The sequence below is a fragment of the Anabrus simplex genome, chromosome 5 (genome assembly GCF_040414725.1).
Source record: "Anabrus simplex isolate iqAnaSimp1 chromosome 5, ASM4041472v1, whole genome shotgun sequence".
In the NCBI taxonomy this organism is placed as follows: domain Eukaryota; kingdom Metazoa; phylum Arthropoda; class Insecta; order Orthoptera; family Tettigoniidae; genus Anabrus; species Anabrus simplex.
Window position 1 is genome coordinate 37381396 of NC_090269.1, and position 18107 is coordinate 37399502.

Sequence of the window (18107 nt, forward strand, 5' to 3'; positions counted from 1 at the left end):
GAGAAGTGCGACAGGCCTCGGCAGCCGGCACAATTCCTATCCCCGCCACATGATGGGAGCTTCATTCATTCCATCCCTGACCCGGTCACTGACTGGAAAACAGGTTGTAGGTTTTTCAGTATACGCAGATGTAAAGACTGTCCTTGTCCTCTTGTGTACTCAAGTTTGTTTTTGCCTCCTCTTACCACACTCATCTGTCATAGTGTTTTTCATATTATGAGATCCTTTTCATGTTGCTGCCTTTCTACAGGGTGGTGCACGAATAGTTGACACATTTGAAAAGCAAATATAAAATGCAACTTATGTACTATGTTGTTCAAATTTCACGCACACCTTGCCTGTTTCATGGAAATAACTGTAGAGGTGACACTGCTGCTTTGTTTCCGAATGCCTGAATTCAAGTGAGCTTTCTGCCATGGCCAACCATGGCGAACTATCCATTCAGCAGCGCACCAAAACAGTAATCATTTATTGCGAATCGAAAAGTGTTACAACAACACAAATAAAATTTTGAGCCTTTTTTCAGACTATGTAGGCACCAGCAAGGAACACGATCCTTCGCTTATACAGAAACTTTGAAGAACAAGGCAGTGTGAAGGAAGAAAAGCGACCACGTGCACCAGCAGTTCGGTTTCCTGGAAACATTGCTGCACTGAGAGTCGCCATGCAGCCCACAACAGTCAACACGACAAACTTCAAGAGAAAGTGGAATATCGCGCCGTTCAGTTCATATAATTTTACATGGTGACCTTCAATTGTACCCGTACAAAATGACTGTACTATACAAGCTAACAGATCTTCACAGGCAGAAGAGATTGCAGTACGCATTATGGACTCAAGATAAAGATGAAGTACTGTTTAACACTTGGCTCTTTGATAAAGACTATTTTCATCTCAACGGGGCAGTCAATAAACAAAATGTGCAATTTTGGGCTACAGAAAAACCAGACAAGACCTGAAGGCCGCACCAAAATGGTGCTCAGATTGTGCAGATGTGCAGTGAAATTCACGAAGACCTGTGCCGTAAAGTTGTCAGAAACATGCGTACTCGTCTCGAAGAGGTTGTCGGCAGCAGTGGAGGCCACACTGAACATGTGAGATTGTGAAATGTATTTCCAGGGTCCTAGCTACCTGTGTCTAAAATTTGATTTGTGTTCTGTGAAAAATAAACTTGTTATTCTAAAAGTAAATGTGTCAACTGTTTGTGCGCCACCCTGTATAAATGCCATGTAAACTGAATGGTTGATGATGGTTCTTGTACTTAATGCAAGGTTATCATATCAATATGATGACTGTTTTCAGCTTCCAAGGGTCGTCTGTCTATCAGAGCGTTAACAATAATGGATCTTATTTTATGGTCCTTGGAATTCACAAAAATATTTCTAGATGAGATAGATAAGCAATAATTTTCATTTTTTGCCTGTACTGATGGGTGTAACACACTTTTAACAATCTTAGTTTGTAACTTGATATTTTATTCCACCTCTCTTAGCATCGATTAGTAAACGTTTTCCTATTCTTTTTTATATATACCCATTAAACGCCCTTACCGACGGATGCAAAATCATTTTAAGAACATTGGGATATCCCTCAAATATTCCATCTTTGATGATTGATCATTTTGACTACTTAGTTGTTTTATGAACTACATACTATGGATCATCAATAGACAGTGATATACATGTTACTCTCATAGGACTCAGTGTGTTCGACATTAAATAATTTCTTCACAGCCCAATTTAAACTATTTGTTTTGAACATCTTAACAACCATTCAGGTTGTTTTGCCTGCAATTTGTACAGAATCTAGTTGTCAAGTGAAAATTCAAGAATTTTAATGTGGACTAAAGTATTTTAAAATGTATGGTATTTATACTTTTAGCTCAGGGTTTACAAACCCCATTTTATTTAATGATTGTGTTCTTATTTTTGATAACTTGTTTAAATGAGTAGCTGAAGATGTCCGAGTCATACGGTCAAAACTAATCCTATTCGTATAAAATATATGTATTGATTAGGTGGAATAAAACATCAAGTTACAAACTAACATTGTTAAAAGTGAACCCAGTACATGTTCAAAGGTTTTTTACTCATTGTACCATTGTTTCCAAACGTGTTGTTTTGAGATTTAGAAGGCATGTTATTTATGGCATTTAGGTTAACATACTTTCTTCTTTTGTCAGTGTACCCATAACATTCTTCTGCAGAATTTAGATAAGGAATAAGAAGAAAGTTATTTCTGAGTACTGCTAAAGGTTTCTCCTTCCAGATACCTCAGACTCCAAACTCCAGAGATTGGTGGGTGTATAATGGAGAGCAGCAATCACCGGCATGCTACTATGTCCAAAATGCCTGTGCCACTAAACCGAAAGGACGTCATTAACATGCTGGGAGATCAATCTGATCCAGAGTACATGGTGTTTCGAGACAGCAAAAGAGGAGAATATGTAAAGACTGTTGCAGTGGGTAGGTTTCCATATATATATGAGTCTTAAAATGTATTCCTTGTTAGTTATGTGCTGTTGAATAACATGAAGACACGAGTAGTTTTAATTACAGTTGAAGTCTGTTACACCACGAGCGTTGGGGTACGACACATAGACTAGTTTTTACCCTGCTGTAAAATAAATACGCGCAACATCCTCAAGTACTACGTTCAGTGGCATACTGTGCATACTGAGAGGTGGTTGTGTTAGTGATTCATTTGTCATGGACATCAGTGATCAGATGGCACTCAGGAGGCCTGTCGGTGCGCACTCCGTTTTGACTCTGCAGGCAGTAACGGTGCTGAGGTTAGAGGTGAACAGTGTTTGCAACATTCATTCTAGGGTACAACTATGCCCTGCTGACGAGTACGTGCTCCTATTGAACAACTGCAGCCATTTGAACGGTGTTGTATTGTGGACCTACGGGAAGCCAGATGGACGCATCAACGGATTGCTGCACATGTTGGGCACAATGTATCGGTGGTGTGCTGCTGCTTTCAACAGTGGTCTGTGGAACATTTCCACACCCGCAGACCAGGCTGAACATCATCCAGGAATAAAATCTGGTCATATGTTGCTCCTGCTGTGTCACCAAAGACCATTGGGTACCGTCTGCTTGCAGCAGGATTATGATCACTTGTGCCTCTGGTCAGGCTACCATTGACACCACGATGCTGCCAAGCATGGCTACTCTGGTGTCGTGAAAATGTCAACTGGAGGTGGAGAGGGGAATGGTGCTCTGTTGTCTTTATGCAAGTGATGGACAAACATGTGTATGGCATAGACCTGGTGAGTGGCCAATTCTAGAGTGCATTCGTCCACGACACCCAGGTCCCACCTCCAGCTTCATGGTGTGTGTGTGGGGGGGGGCATCAGTTATACCTTGCAGTCACTATTGGTGTTTCTGCAGTATAAGATAACCAGTGCCCACTACATTACACAGGTTGTTGTCCCCATGTTATTGCCATTTCTTCGACAGGAAGGTGATGTGCTTTTTCAGCAGGTCAGGGCTCGTCTACGTACAGTTGCTGTGACACAACATGTTCTACGTAGTGTACAACAACTGCTCTGGCCAACAAGATCACTGGATCTCTCACCAATTGAACTCATAATGGACATGATGAAACAAGAATTTACGCATTCTCCAAAGCCCACAAGAACCACTGTCGAATTGGATCAAAAGGTCCAAGATGGTTGGAACAATCTATCATAGGATGCCATTCGGCACCTTTATGATCATTTGCTTGCGTGAATGCACGCCTGCATTGCTGCTAGAGAGGGATACACTGTATATTTATGTGAATGTTTGGTTATCCTTACCTGTGACATGTGTGTTTCATTTGGTCTGAATTTGTAATCATATACTTTTGCAATGGTGAACTACAGTCACATTGCTTGTGAATAAAATGACCTTGTCCTTGAAGATATTGCATGTTTTTTTTTTTTTTTTTTTTCCAGCAGTGTATGTCTGTCTGTCAAGTCATTAGACAGTACAGTACTCTGGCTAATCTGATAGCAGCACCATAATGACATGTACTAACCAAGATGAGGAGTGAGATAGTTTACTATTGGTTTCCTCACTGAGCCAGAAAATGTTAATATCTTATAACACTTTGTCCAAATTTAGTTCTACTGGTTCATTACAATCACCGGCCCCACGATGTAGGGGTAGCATTCCTGCTTCTTAACCGCAGGCCCTGGGTTTGATCCCCGGCAGGTCAAGAATTTTTACCTGGATATGAGGGCTGATTTGAGGTCCACTCAGGCTATATGATTACAAATGAGGGGCTATCTGACAGTGAGATGGTGGCCCCAGTCTAGAAAGCCAAGAATAACAACCAAAAGGATTTGTCATGATGATTACACAACACCTAATAATCTACAGGCCTGCAGGCTGAGCAGCGATTGCTTGGGCCGTGGCCCTTCGGGACTGTTGCACCATAGGGTTTGGTTTCTGAATTCATTGCAATCATTATCATCATACTTTATCACTATTCTTTCACATAACAACTTAACTGCAAAAACATGGTTTTGAGACACAGAAGTTCCAACATTTTTCTTTGCATATTGTTCAACTTTCATCTCGGGAGATGTTTGATGTTTGATAAAATTCCAACTTTGAAATAATTTTAGAAAGAACTAGGTAAACAACTAATAGGGAATCTGGCACCTTGGTGACAGCCATAAATGCAGATCAGTGGTGATTGATTGGTTCACTGATTTCTCATCATACAGGAATACCAACTTCTGGATATATCGATGTGGATGACATTTCTGTTGCTTATGTGACCAAAAAAAAAAAATTGAACAAATCTTCATATTCAATGACAGTATCTATGACAAGGATGAACAAAAGTGTGGTAGACACCAACTGTAATATTAAAGTCATCAGACACAGCTTCTTGGCACTGCATAAAGCACCTGCTCCCAGTTGACTAGTCATGGTTACCATGTTGCGAAGTCCTAGCCAAATCCGATCATGTTCATTTCATTTCCTATAAATATTTTTATTTTATTTGTTATAATTATAGCTACTAGTACACATGAGTCTTAGTAGAGAAATATTAATCCATTTTATTTATATGAATCCTATAATCTGAAATTCACCAATAAGAGAACAATTCTAACAGATCATAGAAGGTAAAGAGTCACTAGTGATGTAGTACACTGAAATTTAGTTTTATAAACATCTATCTTGATGTAAATTATTACAATTACAGTTCTTATTATGACAGTTTCTGTTGTATTTATTTATTTAATTAATTAATTTATTTCTTTTATATTTATTTATTTATTTATTTATTTATTTATTTATTTATTTATTTATTTATTTATTTATTTATTTATTTATTTATTTATTTATTTACATTTAATGGCCTTCATTGGAGCACTTAAGTCAATTTCATAACAAGATTTGTTCTGTTCCTGTTATTCCAGTACTTTCTTCTTCATTCTCTCAGATCTTAACTTTGATTCTTCATCTGAAATCAACTGTCCCATTGTCTGTTTCTGAAAGTTTCTTGATTTTGTCTGTTTTGTTTTTTAAATCCTCTATTGTAATTTCTAGTTACCTCATATCTTCCTTGATTTCTGTAATCCATCTAACGTTGCTCTTACTGTTCCATAGTTTTTCAGCAATTCTCGTGATGATTCTGTTTTCTGGTGTCCTTTGTAGATGTCCAAAGAATGAGCTTTGTTTCTTCCTGATTGTGTTCATTATCAGTTTTTTTATTATTATTATTATTATTATTATTATTAAAACTTTGTTTATTTCATTTTTTTTGTTGTTCTTCTATATACAGTATACACAAATACACCACTATTCTCTGAAATCAGAATATCGGAATTAAGTTGCTCTATGGTGTTTATTCTTGCAAGATATATTTCTTGGGGAGTTCCAAATAAATGATTAGCATTTCAGTTTCCTACCCACTAACACATCATGCTAGTCAATAAGTGATGTGGGCACTCTTGGAATCTATCTCCTGCTGTTAATGTCAAGGTATTGAATCAGACGGTATTCATATGGTACCCTGTGATATAGCCCAACAGACTCTATTCACTCATACCCTGAAAATGGTTTTCTGTGGTTTTCCATTTTCACAGCAGACAAATGCTGGGGCTGTAAGTGAATTAAGGCCACGGTCACTTCCTTCTCACTCCTAGCCCTTTTCTACCCCAAAATCACCATAAGACCTATCTGTGTTGGTGCAATGTAAAGCAAATTGTAAAATATTCACTTACATGGTTTATCAAGATTTGCTAATCGTATCACTGCACCCATAACTTGAGCATATCCCAGATATTTTCAATAGCGTAAAGTCTAGTGATCTTGTGAAGTAGGAAAATAGTGGTACAATGTTTTCATGGAAGAAGGCATGCTTTAGCATGTAGTCGGGTGTTGTTCTGCTGGAATACGACCCTGGGGATGCTTTGAAGAAATGGAAGGGTGACCAGCCCCAGAATGATATTAACATAAATGACACTTATTATAGTGGTACTGATTAGCATGAGAGACAATCTACTGTCATACCTGATGTCACACCAGACCAGAATGCTGTATGTTGGTTCAGCAAGCCTGATTTGAATACACTCTGCCAAATACCTGTGCCATTTCCCTTACAAAGCTCCATGGTTCTTTCCTTCTTACTAAACATATGGCAACTGACATATGATCTGGTTGTGCTGTTGGTTGTTTCTCCAAATTAATGATGTTTTAGTAGCCAGCAAGATAGAGCTTTATTTCATTGGCATATTATTGTTTACTGCTGAACCTAATTTTGACACCATTATTGGATTAGTTACAGTGGATCATAACTTAATGCTTTGGAGTTGCCTCTACTGCACAGACTACCTAATTTTATGCCATTTGATATATATATATATATATATATATATATATATATATATCTTTTCTGCTATTGGCTTTACGTCGCACCGACACAGATAGGTCTTACGGCGATGATGGGAGAGGAAAGGGCTAGGAGTGGGAAGGAAGCGGCCATGGCCTTAATTAAGGTACATCCCCAGCACTTGCCTGGTGTGAAAATGGGAAACCACGGAAAACCATCTTCAGGGCTGCCGACAGTGGGGTTCGAACCCACTATCTCCTGAATACTGGATACTGGCCACACTTAAGTGACTGCAGCTATCGAGCTCGGTGTGATATTTTTTCTGAAGTTATGTTAAAATACTGAATAACTGCTAGCATTATCAAGAACTTTAAAGGAACTCATAAACAGTATTTTTACTCAAAAATTTAGTTCCCAAAATGGAACCATAAATGAATTTCTTCGACGTATCTCAACTTGTATAAATGCCTACATGAAACATCGGTAATTTCACGTTTGAAAAGGGCTAGGTATAAGTTTACTCTGGTTCACACAACATTAGTACCATGCATCACAAACATATAGGCACGGTATGACTGTTGATTGTCTATTTCTTGTGGATGACGTGATCATGCGGTGTACAAGGCTACCAACCTGTCTACGTAGGAACTAAGACGATTGGTGTACATTGTTAAGGTATGGCAAAGATAGGTTACAGGTACTAAACAACCTTTCTTGTCGTGCGAACAGTAGGCACTGCAAAAGCCTATCGAAGGGGCCACTGTTCTCATGACAGAGATTGCCCTGGAGCTCTCCTTACAGTGTGATAGCAGTGCATCCTATATGGGCTAATGGTAAAAGGCTGAATGAATTTAGCATGTTGGATAGCTACAAAGCCATTGGTGTGGACGTGCAGCTAATGACCAAATACTAATTTGTTCTTGGTACGCAGCGCATCCAGATTGAGAAAGCAGTACAATTCATGTCACAAGTCCCTTCCAATAACTGTCCTTTGTTCATTCTTTATCTCCGTTGTTCTATTGATATAATTTGCTTTCATTCTGCATGGGTTGGTAACAGAATGTAAGTCATCATTACTGGGAATGATGTCATATCTGATTACATGCTGGCCAATAGCAATGTTAGTAGCTACTTTAGCAATGGAGAATGGCATGTTTACTCTTCATTTGATTATAAAAGTAAATGTACTTCTGGGGGGTGGGCTGGTGGGTCCCTGGACATTGCAATGATCACATCTCTCCTCTGAAAGGAATTCCACATAGGATTTGCACCATTTCTACTTCCTTATAACGTTACAAAGCTTGAATGAACCATAGTGAATTTTTTTTACTGTTAACTTAAACTTGTTGTTTGTCCTATTTGGTTTCAGGTACCTAAGGGAGATCACACCAGGAGATTTTCAAAATACATTTAGTAATTCTACAAGTCTCCTCTTATACTGACACACTATCATAAATTAAGCCAAATTAAAAATTGTGGCTACTTGTTATAATAATCATCAGTGATTTGAAATACTCTTTACATCGATGATCCTGAGGAAACTTCAGAAATGTTACGGCTTCCATTTTTATTGTAACTTGTTAACCACGTGTTTCATTCTCTTTCAGGTATTTTTGACTGTGTAGCAAAAACCTGGAGTATCTACTCTGATAATCCCAAGACAAATGAACCGATAGTGGTGCTTCCATTAGTGCTGACGTCTGAAAGCAAGTAAGACAGCTGTGTTTTTAAATAAATTATGTAATGTGCATCATTTTTGGATCACAATACTGGACGATCTCTTGTACAAAAATGTGTATATGGGTTTTTATTTCAAGGAATGATAGGAATTTACATTAATTTGCACCTCAGGATAATATATATTGTATTTCAGCTACACTATCAAGATAATGATAGAAGTAGAAGCTTAATTTTTAGAATGTACCTACAGAAATGTTAAAACAATATGAAATTCTATACTTTCTTTCTGATCATAAATGAAAGAGAGTAATTTGTAAATCTGATTATTCAGCTCTCATCTGACTGATGGTAACTAGTCATAAGCTCTGTCATCCTTTTTAATCTATAGTTACAGTAACTTCTACAACAATGTAAGGATTACCTCAAATACTTCCTTAAAGAATAAATAAATTTTTCATACAGAAAATTGCATCAAAATCTTTCTTGAAATCAAAAGCAGTAACATATCATTTTCTTAAATTTAATAATAATAATAATAATAATAATGGTGTATGGCCTCCGGAGAGGCCTGGTGCGGGTCTTTTCCTCGTAGATGGTCTACTAGGCGACCTGCATGTCTGTGAAGATGAGGGCCCAACCTAGGATGATTTCTAATGCTCAATACGCCACACACACCCAGTCCCCGAGCCATTGGAATTAACCAATTAAGGTTAAAATCCTCGACCCGGCCGGGAATCGAACCTGGAACTCTCTGGACCAAAGGCCAACATGCTAACCATTTAGCCATGGAGGCAGACAATTTAATTATATGAGGGCTGTAAATAAAGTGATGGCAACATAATCCAGACACTCGCAGATCGAGCATATGCAAATAGGATATGGGAGCAGTCAGGTGGCACTGTTGTTGGTGTGTAGTGTGCATTTGATGGGCATCCTGTTGGGAGCTCTGTTGCTGTGTGGGACTGCAGTGAAGAGTGTCAATTTCACCGCTCTAAAGCATGTTTTCAAAAGGTGATCAGAGTTCATGGATTAAAAAAGAGGTTGTCCGTGGCAAAAATGCATCAGAGTATTATCGAGGATTACGTGAAGTCTGTGGCAAGAATGCATTATGTTATAGGATGGTTGCATGATGGGTTAAAGCGTTTTGTGCAGGTCGGAATGAGACTGCAGATTTGCACCGCATAGGTCGGCCGTCCATTCCTCAAGATCAGATATATATCATGAGTGGTATCGTTCCTGTGGACCATCGAAGGACTGTTCAGGAATTATCCGTAGAGGTTGGTATCAGTCATCAAACAGCACGGCACATACTGACGAAATGTCTTAACGTGAGGAAAATTGTGTCCCGTTGGGTTCCACGTCAACTCACCAACATACAGAAATGGTACCAGTATGCAACGGCTGGAATCCACCTGGACAAATACCGCAACGGAGACACATTTCTGCAGCATATCATTACCATTGATGAGACGTGGGCACGATCCTATGAGAGAGCTGAATTAAAGCTTCAATTGAATGAATGGCATCACCCACGTTTGCCACATCCACAGAAATTTTGACAGTAACCCACACAGGTGAAGCTTATGTTGATTGTGGCATACGACTATGAGAGTGTTATTCTTATGCATACTGTGCTTGGGGGACAGACTGTCAACATTGGCTACTAATGCCTATTTCTGGAGCGACATCTGTGTCCAGCTATGTGGCACAAACATCCACATTTATTGCGAGACGATTGCCCTAGTATGTTACATGACAACGCACATTGTCATGTCGCAAACAATATCAAGCTCTTATTGCAACAGTGGCACCCTCCATACTCATCAGACATGAGTCCTTGCAACTTCGACCTGTTTCTGAAGTTGAAGTTACCCCTCCAAGGCTACCGATTTCCTGATGTGGTATCTGTAGGGCGCTCCATCGCAGTCTTCAATAGAGAATGCCTTGCTAACGGTCCCCAATAGCTTCCCAACATCTGGCAAAAGTTAATGGACTTTCTGGGTGACTACATTAAGGAATGTAATGCAATTGTACTTGTTAGTCCATTAAATATTGCGTTCTATCAATATTGCCACTATTTTATTTACGGCCCCTCATAGTACTTTCAATGAAGTGCAAGGTGACTTTCTGATGATAAAAGTTAAAGGGTAGAAATTCTGAACAATTTACTAGAGAGCAAAGCTACCACGTGTGCATTAATAAGTATGCCACCAACTTGATGAAAAGGAAAAAGGTCATTTATTTCTCAAGTGGGTTAAGTCCATTTTAGCTGTTCTGAGATCTCACCGTAAATTCTAGGATACATTTAACTTAAATGTGAAAATCTGTTCTAGTCAATAATAATAATATTTTGATGAGCATTAACAAAAAATAAAACAAATGAAGAGTTGGGATCAAATCTTACATGAAAAGTGTTAAGAAAGAATATCTTACATACCAGAATTATATCGTTCTTGAAGCTTAAGAAGTACGGATTCATAAAAATCTGTGAAGTTCTACTTCTATATCAAGCTTGAAGTTTAACCACTTGAAAATGCTGAACACTTTCACACTGAGATTCTGTTTCTCAAGATTAACAATGTCCCAGAATTGTTTATATAATGTTGTAATGCCCTCCAAACCGCAACATTTATTGAACTATGATGCTTCCTTCCTTCACTGATAGTCAGTCATTATAAAGATTTTCTTTGACAACAGCACCCTTCCTTATTATTCAATTAGCAACAATTTTTGTGGAACTATCCAGTTTTCTTTGTCTCTTCTGTGATCTTTCATCTGTACTAAGTCTACTTCCATGGCTGAGTGATTAATATCCTCGGGTTCGATTTCCCGCGAGTCGATGAATTTTTAATCTTAAACAGTTGATTCCCTTGGCTCAAAAACTGGTTGTTTTTGCTGTCCCCAACACTCCTTTCAACTCACATACCACATACAACAAACACTATCCTCCACCACTCAAATAACACACAGTTTCCCACCCACAGCAGATGCCTTGTCAGAGGGTCTACCTTACAAGGGCTGCATAACCTAAATACCCGTTTGGTTCCTTTCTTTCTATTTCTGTGTGCCACACAAATAAGGTTAATAGACCATTGTAACCGGCACCAGATTATGGAATTCCCTGCCAGCTTAGGTCAGAAACACTAGCTCGTTATCAAGAATTAAGGTCACCTGCCAAGACTATCTGTTGAGGACAGCTGACTGAATGGTTGTAGTATGAATGAGTGCGTGCCTGAGGATAACTTAGATAGTTAGGGAATGTACTGAATAATGTTTCATTATAGCTGTAAGAATAACGTATTAGAAAACAAGAAGAATAAGATCCAGAATGAAGAGATCTGTCATAATACATAAGTAAAGTAGTCACTAAGTGAAAATGTAAGAACATCAAAACTCAAATGGTACGGCCATGTAATAAGTATGGATCAAATGAGAACAGCAAGAAAATGACTAGAAAATAAACTGGAAGGCAAAAGATCTAGAGGAAGATCAAGGAAACAGTAGATCAGTCAAGTAAAGCAGGACATGAAAGGAAGAGGAGTGGAATGGCACCTACAGAGGTAGATGTACAAACTAGGCTGGATGAATAGGTAGCCAAGTTCAAACAGTATCAGATGAAAGTTAGGACAACAAAAACTACTGTTTTGAAAATGAGTAGGGAAGATACTGGCTGCCATATAAAGCTTGAAGGTGAAAACAAGGTATTCAGATAGCTAGGCAGCATGATTTCCAGGTAAAGAAAGAGTAAACAGAGTGGCTAGCAGTCCCAACTTCTATAACCTCGTAAGACATCTATATTTGGATAACAAGGTGTCCGTGAGAACCAAGATGACTCTGTATACGTCATTCTTTGTGCCCATTCTCACAAACAGTCTAGAAACATGTACACTGAAAGAGAGAGAAGTTAGTAAACAGCAGCATGTGAAATGTAGTTTCTATGAACTACTCTCCAAAAAAAACGTCAGGACCATGACATCAGAATGGAACTGGAAGTGGACCCAATAGAAGAGAAGCTAACTTCGAGACTAATATGGTATGGACATGTAAAGCAAATGCCTGGCACAGAAACACTATGTGTATGCCTAGAAAGAAGGGTTGAAGGCAGAAGGTTGGTAAAGACCTAGGAAGAGGATGTGGAGGGAATTGGGAATCAGAGGTGAGAGAGGAGGCACTTCTGGATAACAATGATGGCACAGACTCATTCAACACCATCCTATCAGCATCCTGGAGAGATTCTCTGATGATGATGATGATGATGATGGTATAGTATTTAATATGTGTTTCGATTTTTTATTTCATTCTTAAAATGTATTAGGATAAAGCAGGCCATGTGTTTAAGGTCGCATAGCTGTGAGCTTGCATTTGGGAGACAGTGGGTTCGAATTCCACCGTCGGCAGCCCTGAAAATGATTTTCCATTGTTTCCCCATTTTCACACCAGGAAAATGCTGCTACTGTACCTTAACCTCTTAATAGGGGAGTTTCGACTGAGAAACGAACATTCCTAACGGGGAAAATATTTTGAATGAAAATGAATTAATTTGTCACGCCCATTATCATGATATTGGTGACGAGTTATCTCATCACGCCCATTACACTTTCGCGAATGACGAAAGAACTCTTCCCGCGCATTATGTGCTTCTACGAATGACAAAGGAACTCGTCCCACCCATTACACATGCATGCCTTTGTGGAAGACGAGTTATCTAGTTCTGCCCGTCTTGACATAAGTATTATGTCTTATGGCTGGTGGACATCTGAAAATTTGCATTACGGAAATTAGTATCAAAAATGTGTGATGGTAGTGTAACCCTAGCAACCATGTAGGCTGTGATGTAAAGCATGGATCGATGGTCAGATAGTGTTACTTAGCAACCGTGCACGCTATGTCTTATGACTTTTTGTCATCTGAAATTAGCACCCATTGATGGATGGCCATGAATAAGAGACATATTTATGATCATTTTATTTTTGAAAAGGGAAAAGTGGTATCTTTGGATTTTCATTTGGTATTTCAAACTGTAATTCAACATTGCATTCAACTTTTTGCAACTACATTATGATACTTCATCTGACGCTAAGTAACAACTGATAAAAATGATGCCACTATTGTAATGGAGTATTATTATTATTATTACACTGTATGAATTTGTCTTATAAAACAATATAGCAAGAAAAGCAGTGAAAAATAAAAGTACTGTACTGTGCATTGTGTTACAAAAAAGAATTCTAAGGCAATCCTCAAAATCATTTTCCTTTAATGAGTCTCTGTTTACTACTACTACTACTACTACATGTTTTCATTCCTACCCTGAAGGGTAACACCATCTAGAAGGCCAGGAGATTTGTATCAGAGGAGGAGATGTGCGGAGGTGAGAGGGTTAGCGGCCTGTCCCAGCATTCGCCTTAGTACAGGAGAATGGAAAACCATGGAAAACTATTCTCACAATAGCCGATGGGGGGACCATGGAAAACCATGGAAAACTATTCTCAGTATAGCCGATGGTGGGGACCAGCCTCTCTCCAAATCCCAAATACTGAGGCGTAGAGCCACGGTACAGCCGTTGCCCACTTGTGGGCTAATACCCACTCTGCATCTGCCGACCAGTCTCTATTTTCAATGCGTCTCCATTTATAATGGTACAGAAGCAAGCTCACTGTGAGTTTCACCACATGTGTTATCCTCTGTCATCTAATTCGACATCTGAATCAATGAGATGAAGAATAAGTAGTTTCATCATCCAAACAAACATGCTTAGGAATTATGTACGGAAGAAAATGCAATGAAATATTGGTGCACAGTGTGGCGCAGCAAGTCTGGAACATATTGACATCTATAAAGCGATCATAGAACTATACTCGGCAACAAAAACTGGCGAGATAACATGTCCTCCCCCCAGCAGACAGCAATTTTTCAAGGCTGTAGATGAGTTTACTTGTCATTACCCGATGGAGTAACAATTATTGGTAGACAAATTGACTTATCACGGCCCGCTAAGAGGTTAAGGATCGGGCAAGTTGGCTGTGCGGTTAGGATCGCGCGGCTGTGAGCTTGTATCCGGGAGATAGTGGATTCAAATCCCACTGTTGGCAGCCCTGAAGATGGTTTTTTGTGGTTTCCCATTTTCACACCAGGCAAATGCTGGGGCTGTACCTTAATTAAGGCCATGGCCACTTCCTTCCAACTCCTAGACCTTTCCTACCCCGTCGTCACCATAAGACCTACCTGTGTCGGTACGACGTAAAGCCATTAGCAAACAAAAAAAGACGTTAAGGCCATGGCCACTGCCTTCCCAATCTTAACACTTCCCCATCCTTGCATTGCCGAAAACCGTCCATGTGTTAGTGCGACATTAAACTAGTAGGATAAAAAAAAAAAGGATCATGCATTGTAAATTTTCATTTATAGCAGTACTTAGTTACATTATTGAGTTAATACTTGCTCTTTAGGAATGTTATAATTTAATTCCAGGTTCCAATATGTTCTCATTATTTACCATTTAAGTAGCATTTCAGTTGTTTTCTAACATATCCTACATGGTCCTTTAATAAATATATACAAGAATTTTTTTTAGTAACGTTGATTATTTTAATTATTTGTTTACTTTAAGTCTTAAATTTAACTTAAATTATGCCACTGTTTAATATCAATTTAGTTTAATATTTATTTAAATTTATTTTTAATTCTATTTATTTTAATTTTAACTATTTTATTATAGACTGTAAACACAATGTGGTTAAGTGTAAGAGAGTGTCTAATCCCTAACTTTGCCACTAAACATGACACTAATTAATTTACAAACAAACTCTATTCCAATATAATCAAAAATATGGTTTCCAATTGTGGTAACTAAATAAAATTCAGGAAACTCAATCATCAAAAATTCCCAGTGTTTCGCCCCAGTGTGGCATGGGCTCATCGGTTGGACACCGCACCTTTCAATGACACTGGCCAGCTAGCACGCCGGTAGTGACACCATTGCAAGCTATCATGTGATAAGCACAAATGCAGTGTTGACTTGCCAGGGGAGAAATTTATCTCCACTTGCTATATGCCTTCCCAGGCTAGTATGACCAGTAATATCGCTTCCGAATGAGGTAACTAAATAATATTTAGGAAACTCAATCATCAAAACTTAACGGTGTTTTGCCCCAGTGTGGCATGGGCTTATCAGTTGGACACCGCACCTTTCAATGACACTGGTCGGCTAGTACACCGGTAGCAACATCACTGCAAGCTATCGTGTCATAAGCACAAAATGCAGTGCCAACCTAGTAGGTATGGTATTGACCATATTTGTATCCACAAATAGATTTTATATTTGAAAGTACTTCTTCAATATGCTTTCTTATAGTGGAGCCCATGTATATCATAATGTGCCTCCGAATGTAGTTGAGTGTATCCATTCTGTGTTGATCGTAGTGTCAGCATTATAGAAATTTGGCCATATCTGGTTCATCAGAATGTGACTCCAGAAATACCTGAGATAAACTGCACAAAGTTTCTCTCCTAATTTTCCTAGGAGACTTTAGTTGGCCAGAGTATTTGGTAGCAGCTGTTAATGGCAAATGTCTTCTATACCACAGGTCTCCCAGACTGTTGTAGTATGTCTATCAAATGGGAAGGAGTGGTTTTGAATTGATTGCATCTTAAAATGTCTGTGTCTATGGGATATCCACTTGGCACAAAGCACATGGCACCAAGTGTTTATACCACCACCCATCTAAAATAGTTTCCATCATAATCTGTATCTGCCTGCATGATTATTTTCTCTGCATGATTTAATATAATCCTGGTGGAGGAGGTATATACTAACAATTTAATGATAGAAATCAAGCATCAACAATGAATTCCATTTACAAACTTTGTTTCAGAAAATCACAGACTTTATGAGAGTTTGTTTTCCAGAATTGTTAACACAGCCAGTTGTCAGTGGTGAGTATGGTATTAGCTGGCTGCAGGTTTGGAGGTCCAAAGAGAAAGACATTGAATTTGATTCTTCAAATTCTAGATGTTAAGAGTAAATTATATTCATCCATGTTATATTACTTATATTGTGAAAAGATAAGCATTATTTATATGAATTGAGCTATGTTTTATTCATCTCAAAATAATCAAGTTTTGTAAAGTTTGACTAATTCAAATATTTAATTTCTTTTTGGGAGAACTTTTTTTGAAGGATGACTTGGTAGAATAGTCAACAGGAGCTAATATGATGAACATAGATGATAATTATAATGATTTAAAAAAAAGAAATCATCAATTAAAACTGGTTAATCATTATTCATGATCTAAAATCAGTCAGGAAGACAAACATTGTCATTGTTATTAATCCAGCAATAAGGTTTGAGAACAGTTTATAGACCAAAGAAAAGAAAAGAAGAGACACTACGAACCCTGTTTTAAGTACTTGCCAGTTGCTGGGAGATGATTGGGTTGCTTTTCGGTGCACGTGGATCTATCAGAACATTTTTAGATAATTTCTTCCTTTATTTTGGTATTCCTATTTTAATTTTTAAAATATATTTGTTTAGATGTTTTACATAATTCATTGTCAATAGTAAATCACCATTTATATGGTATCATAATTTATAACTTTCATTTCTGTGTTGATGTTTGACTTACGTGATAGGAATCAGTCGAGGGATGTTCCACCATTCAACTCTTTAAATAATATTTACTATTTTTAATACCTTTAATAAATGAAGATTTGTTTTGAATTTCTTGGAATCATCAGTTAAAACAAATAGGTACTGTATATAAATCAGAAAAGGTATCGGGACTAACACACATTTTATATGGAATATGCCTTAAAAATACACTTAAAGTAGTTAACATGAATTGTATGTCTTAAAAACACATTGCACTTATATTACTTCCTTAGATTCCAAGTCAAATTAATTGAGCACGTGTGCACAATTTTAAGCAAAGTTTTAAAATTTTGTATGAAAACTTGTGGTTGTGAATCTTATTAAGTTTCTGTCAATGCCATGGATGTAACAATAGATATATAAAGATATATGTTAAAAATGTAAACACTTGATCTGATTTGTTTATTCATTGTTGAACCGTCATGTAGGTTAAAAATATGTGTCGAAGTTGACATTTTAAATGTTGTGAAAAATCTTGTAAGAGTGCCAATGTTGAGGCAGTCGGAGATTGTAGAATTGGAATGTACCTAGCTATTGCTTATTTTGAATTATGTACAGAATTGCCGAGGAGTTGGGAGAAACATCCTCCATTGCTTGTGTGGCTGCTGTAATTTGAATGTGGAACTGCTGAATGTTGATGTTAAAAGTTCTATGATGGTACAGCCTTGGTTGTATAGAACGTGAAGTCACAAAAATGTGGATGTTCCCTTACTCCTTGTCCTCGTAATCCTGCCACTAGGTGTACTGTTCGCTTAGTTAAATCACCTGTCAATTACTACCAGGACTTAAATATCTGTAGTAGTTTCTTGAGTTAGCCTAATATCATCCATGTTTATTACAACCTCAGAGGTACCCATGTATACATTGTATAGCTAAGTGAATTATTGTTATTGGTGCTGTAATTATATTAATAAAACATTTGTTAATGGTGTCTCTCTG

At 38.0% G+C, this 18107-nt stretch overlaps 1 protein-coding gene across 1 annotated transcript in view; it reads left to right on the plus strand.

The window, feature by feature from the left end:
- Window positions 1-16883, plus strand: part of t (C45 family peptidase tan) — a 301214-nt gene extending 284331 nt beyond the window's left edge. The window contains exons 6-8 of the mRNA XM_067146847.2: window positions 2269-2465; window positions 8445-8547; window positions 16392-16883. Of these exons, the coding sequence (XP_067002948.1) occupies window positions 2269-2465; window positions 8445-8547; window positions 16392-16410 (319 nt within the window). The 3' untranslated portion in view covers window positions 16411-16883. The remainder of the gene's footprint in view (window positions 1-2268; window positions 2466-8444; window positions 8548-16391) is intronic.
- The last annotated feature ends 1224 nt before the right edge of the window (window positions 16884-18107 follow it).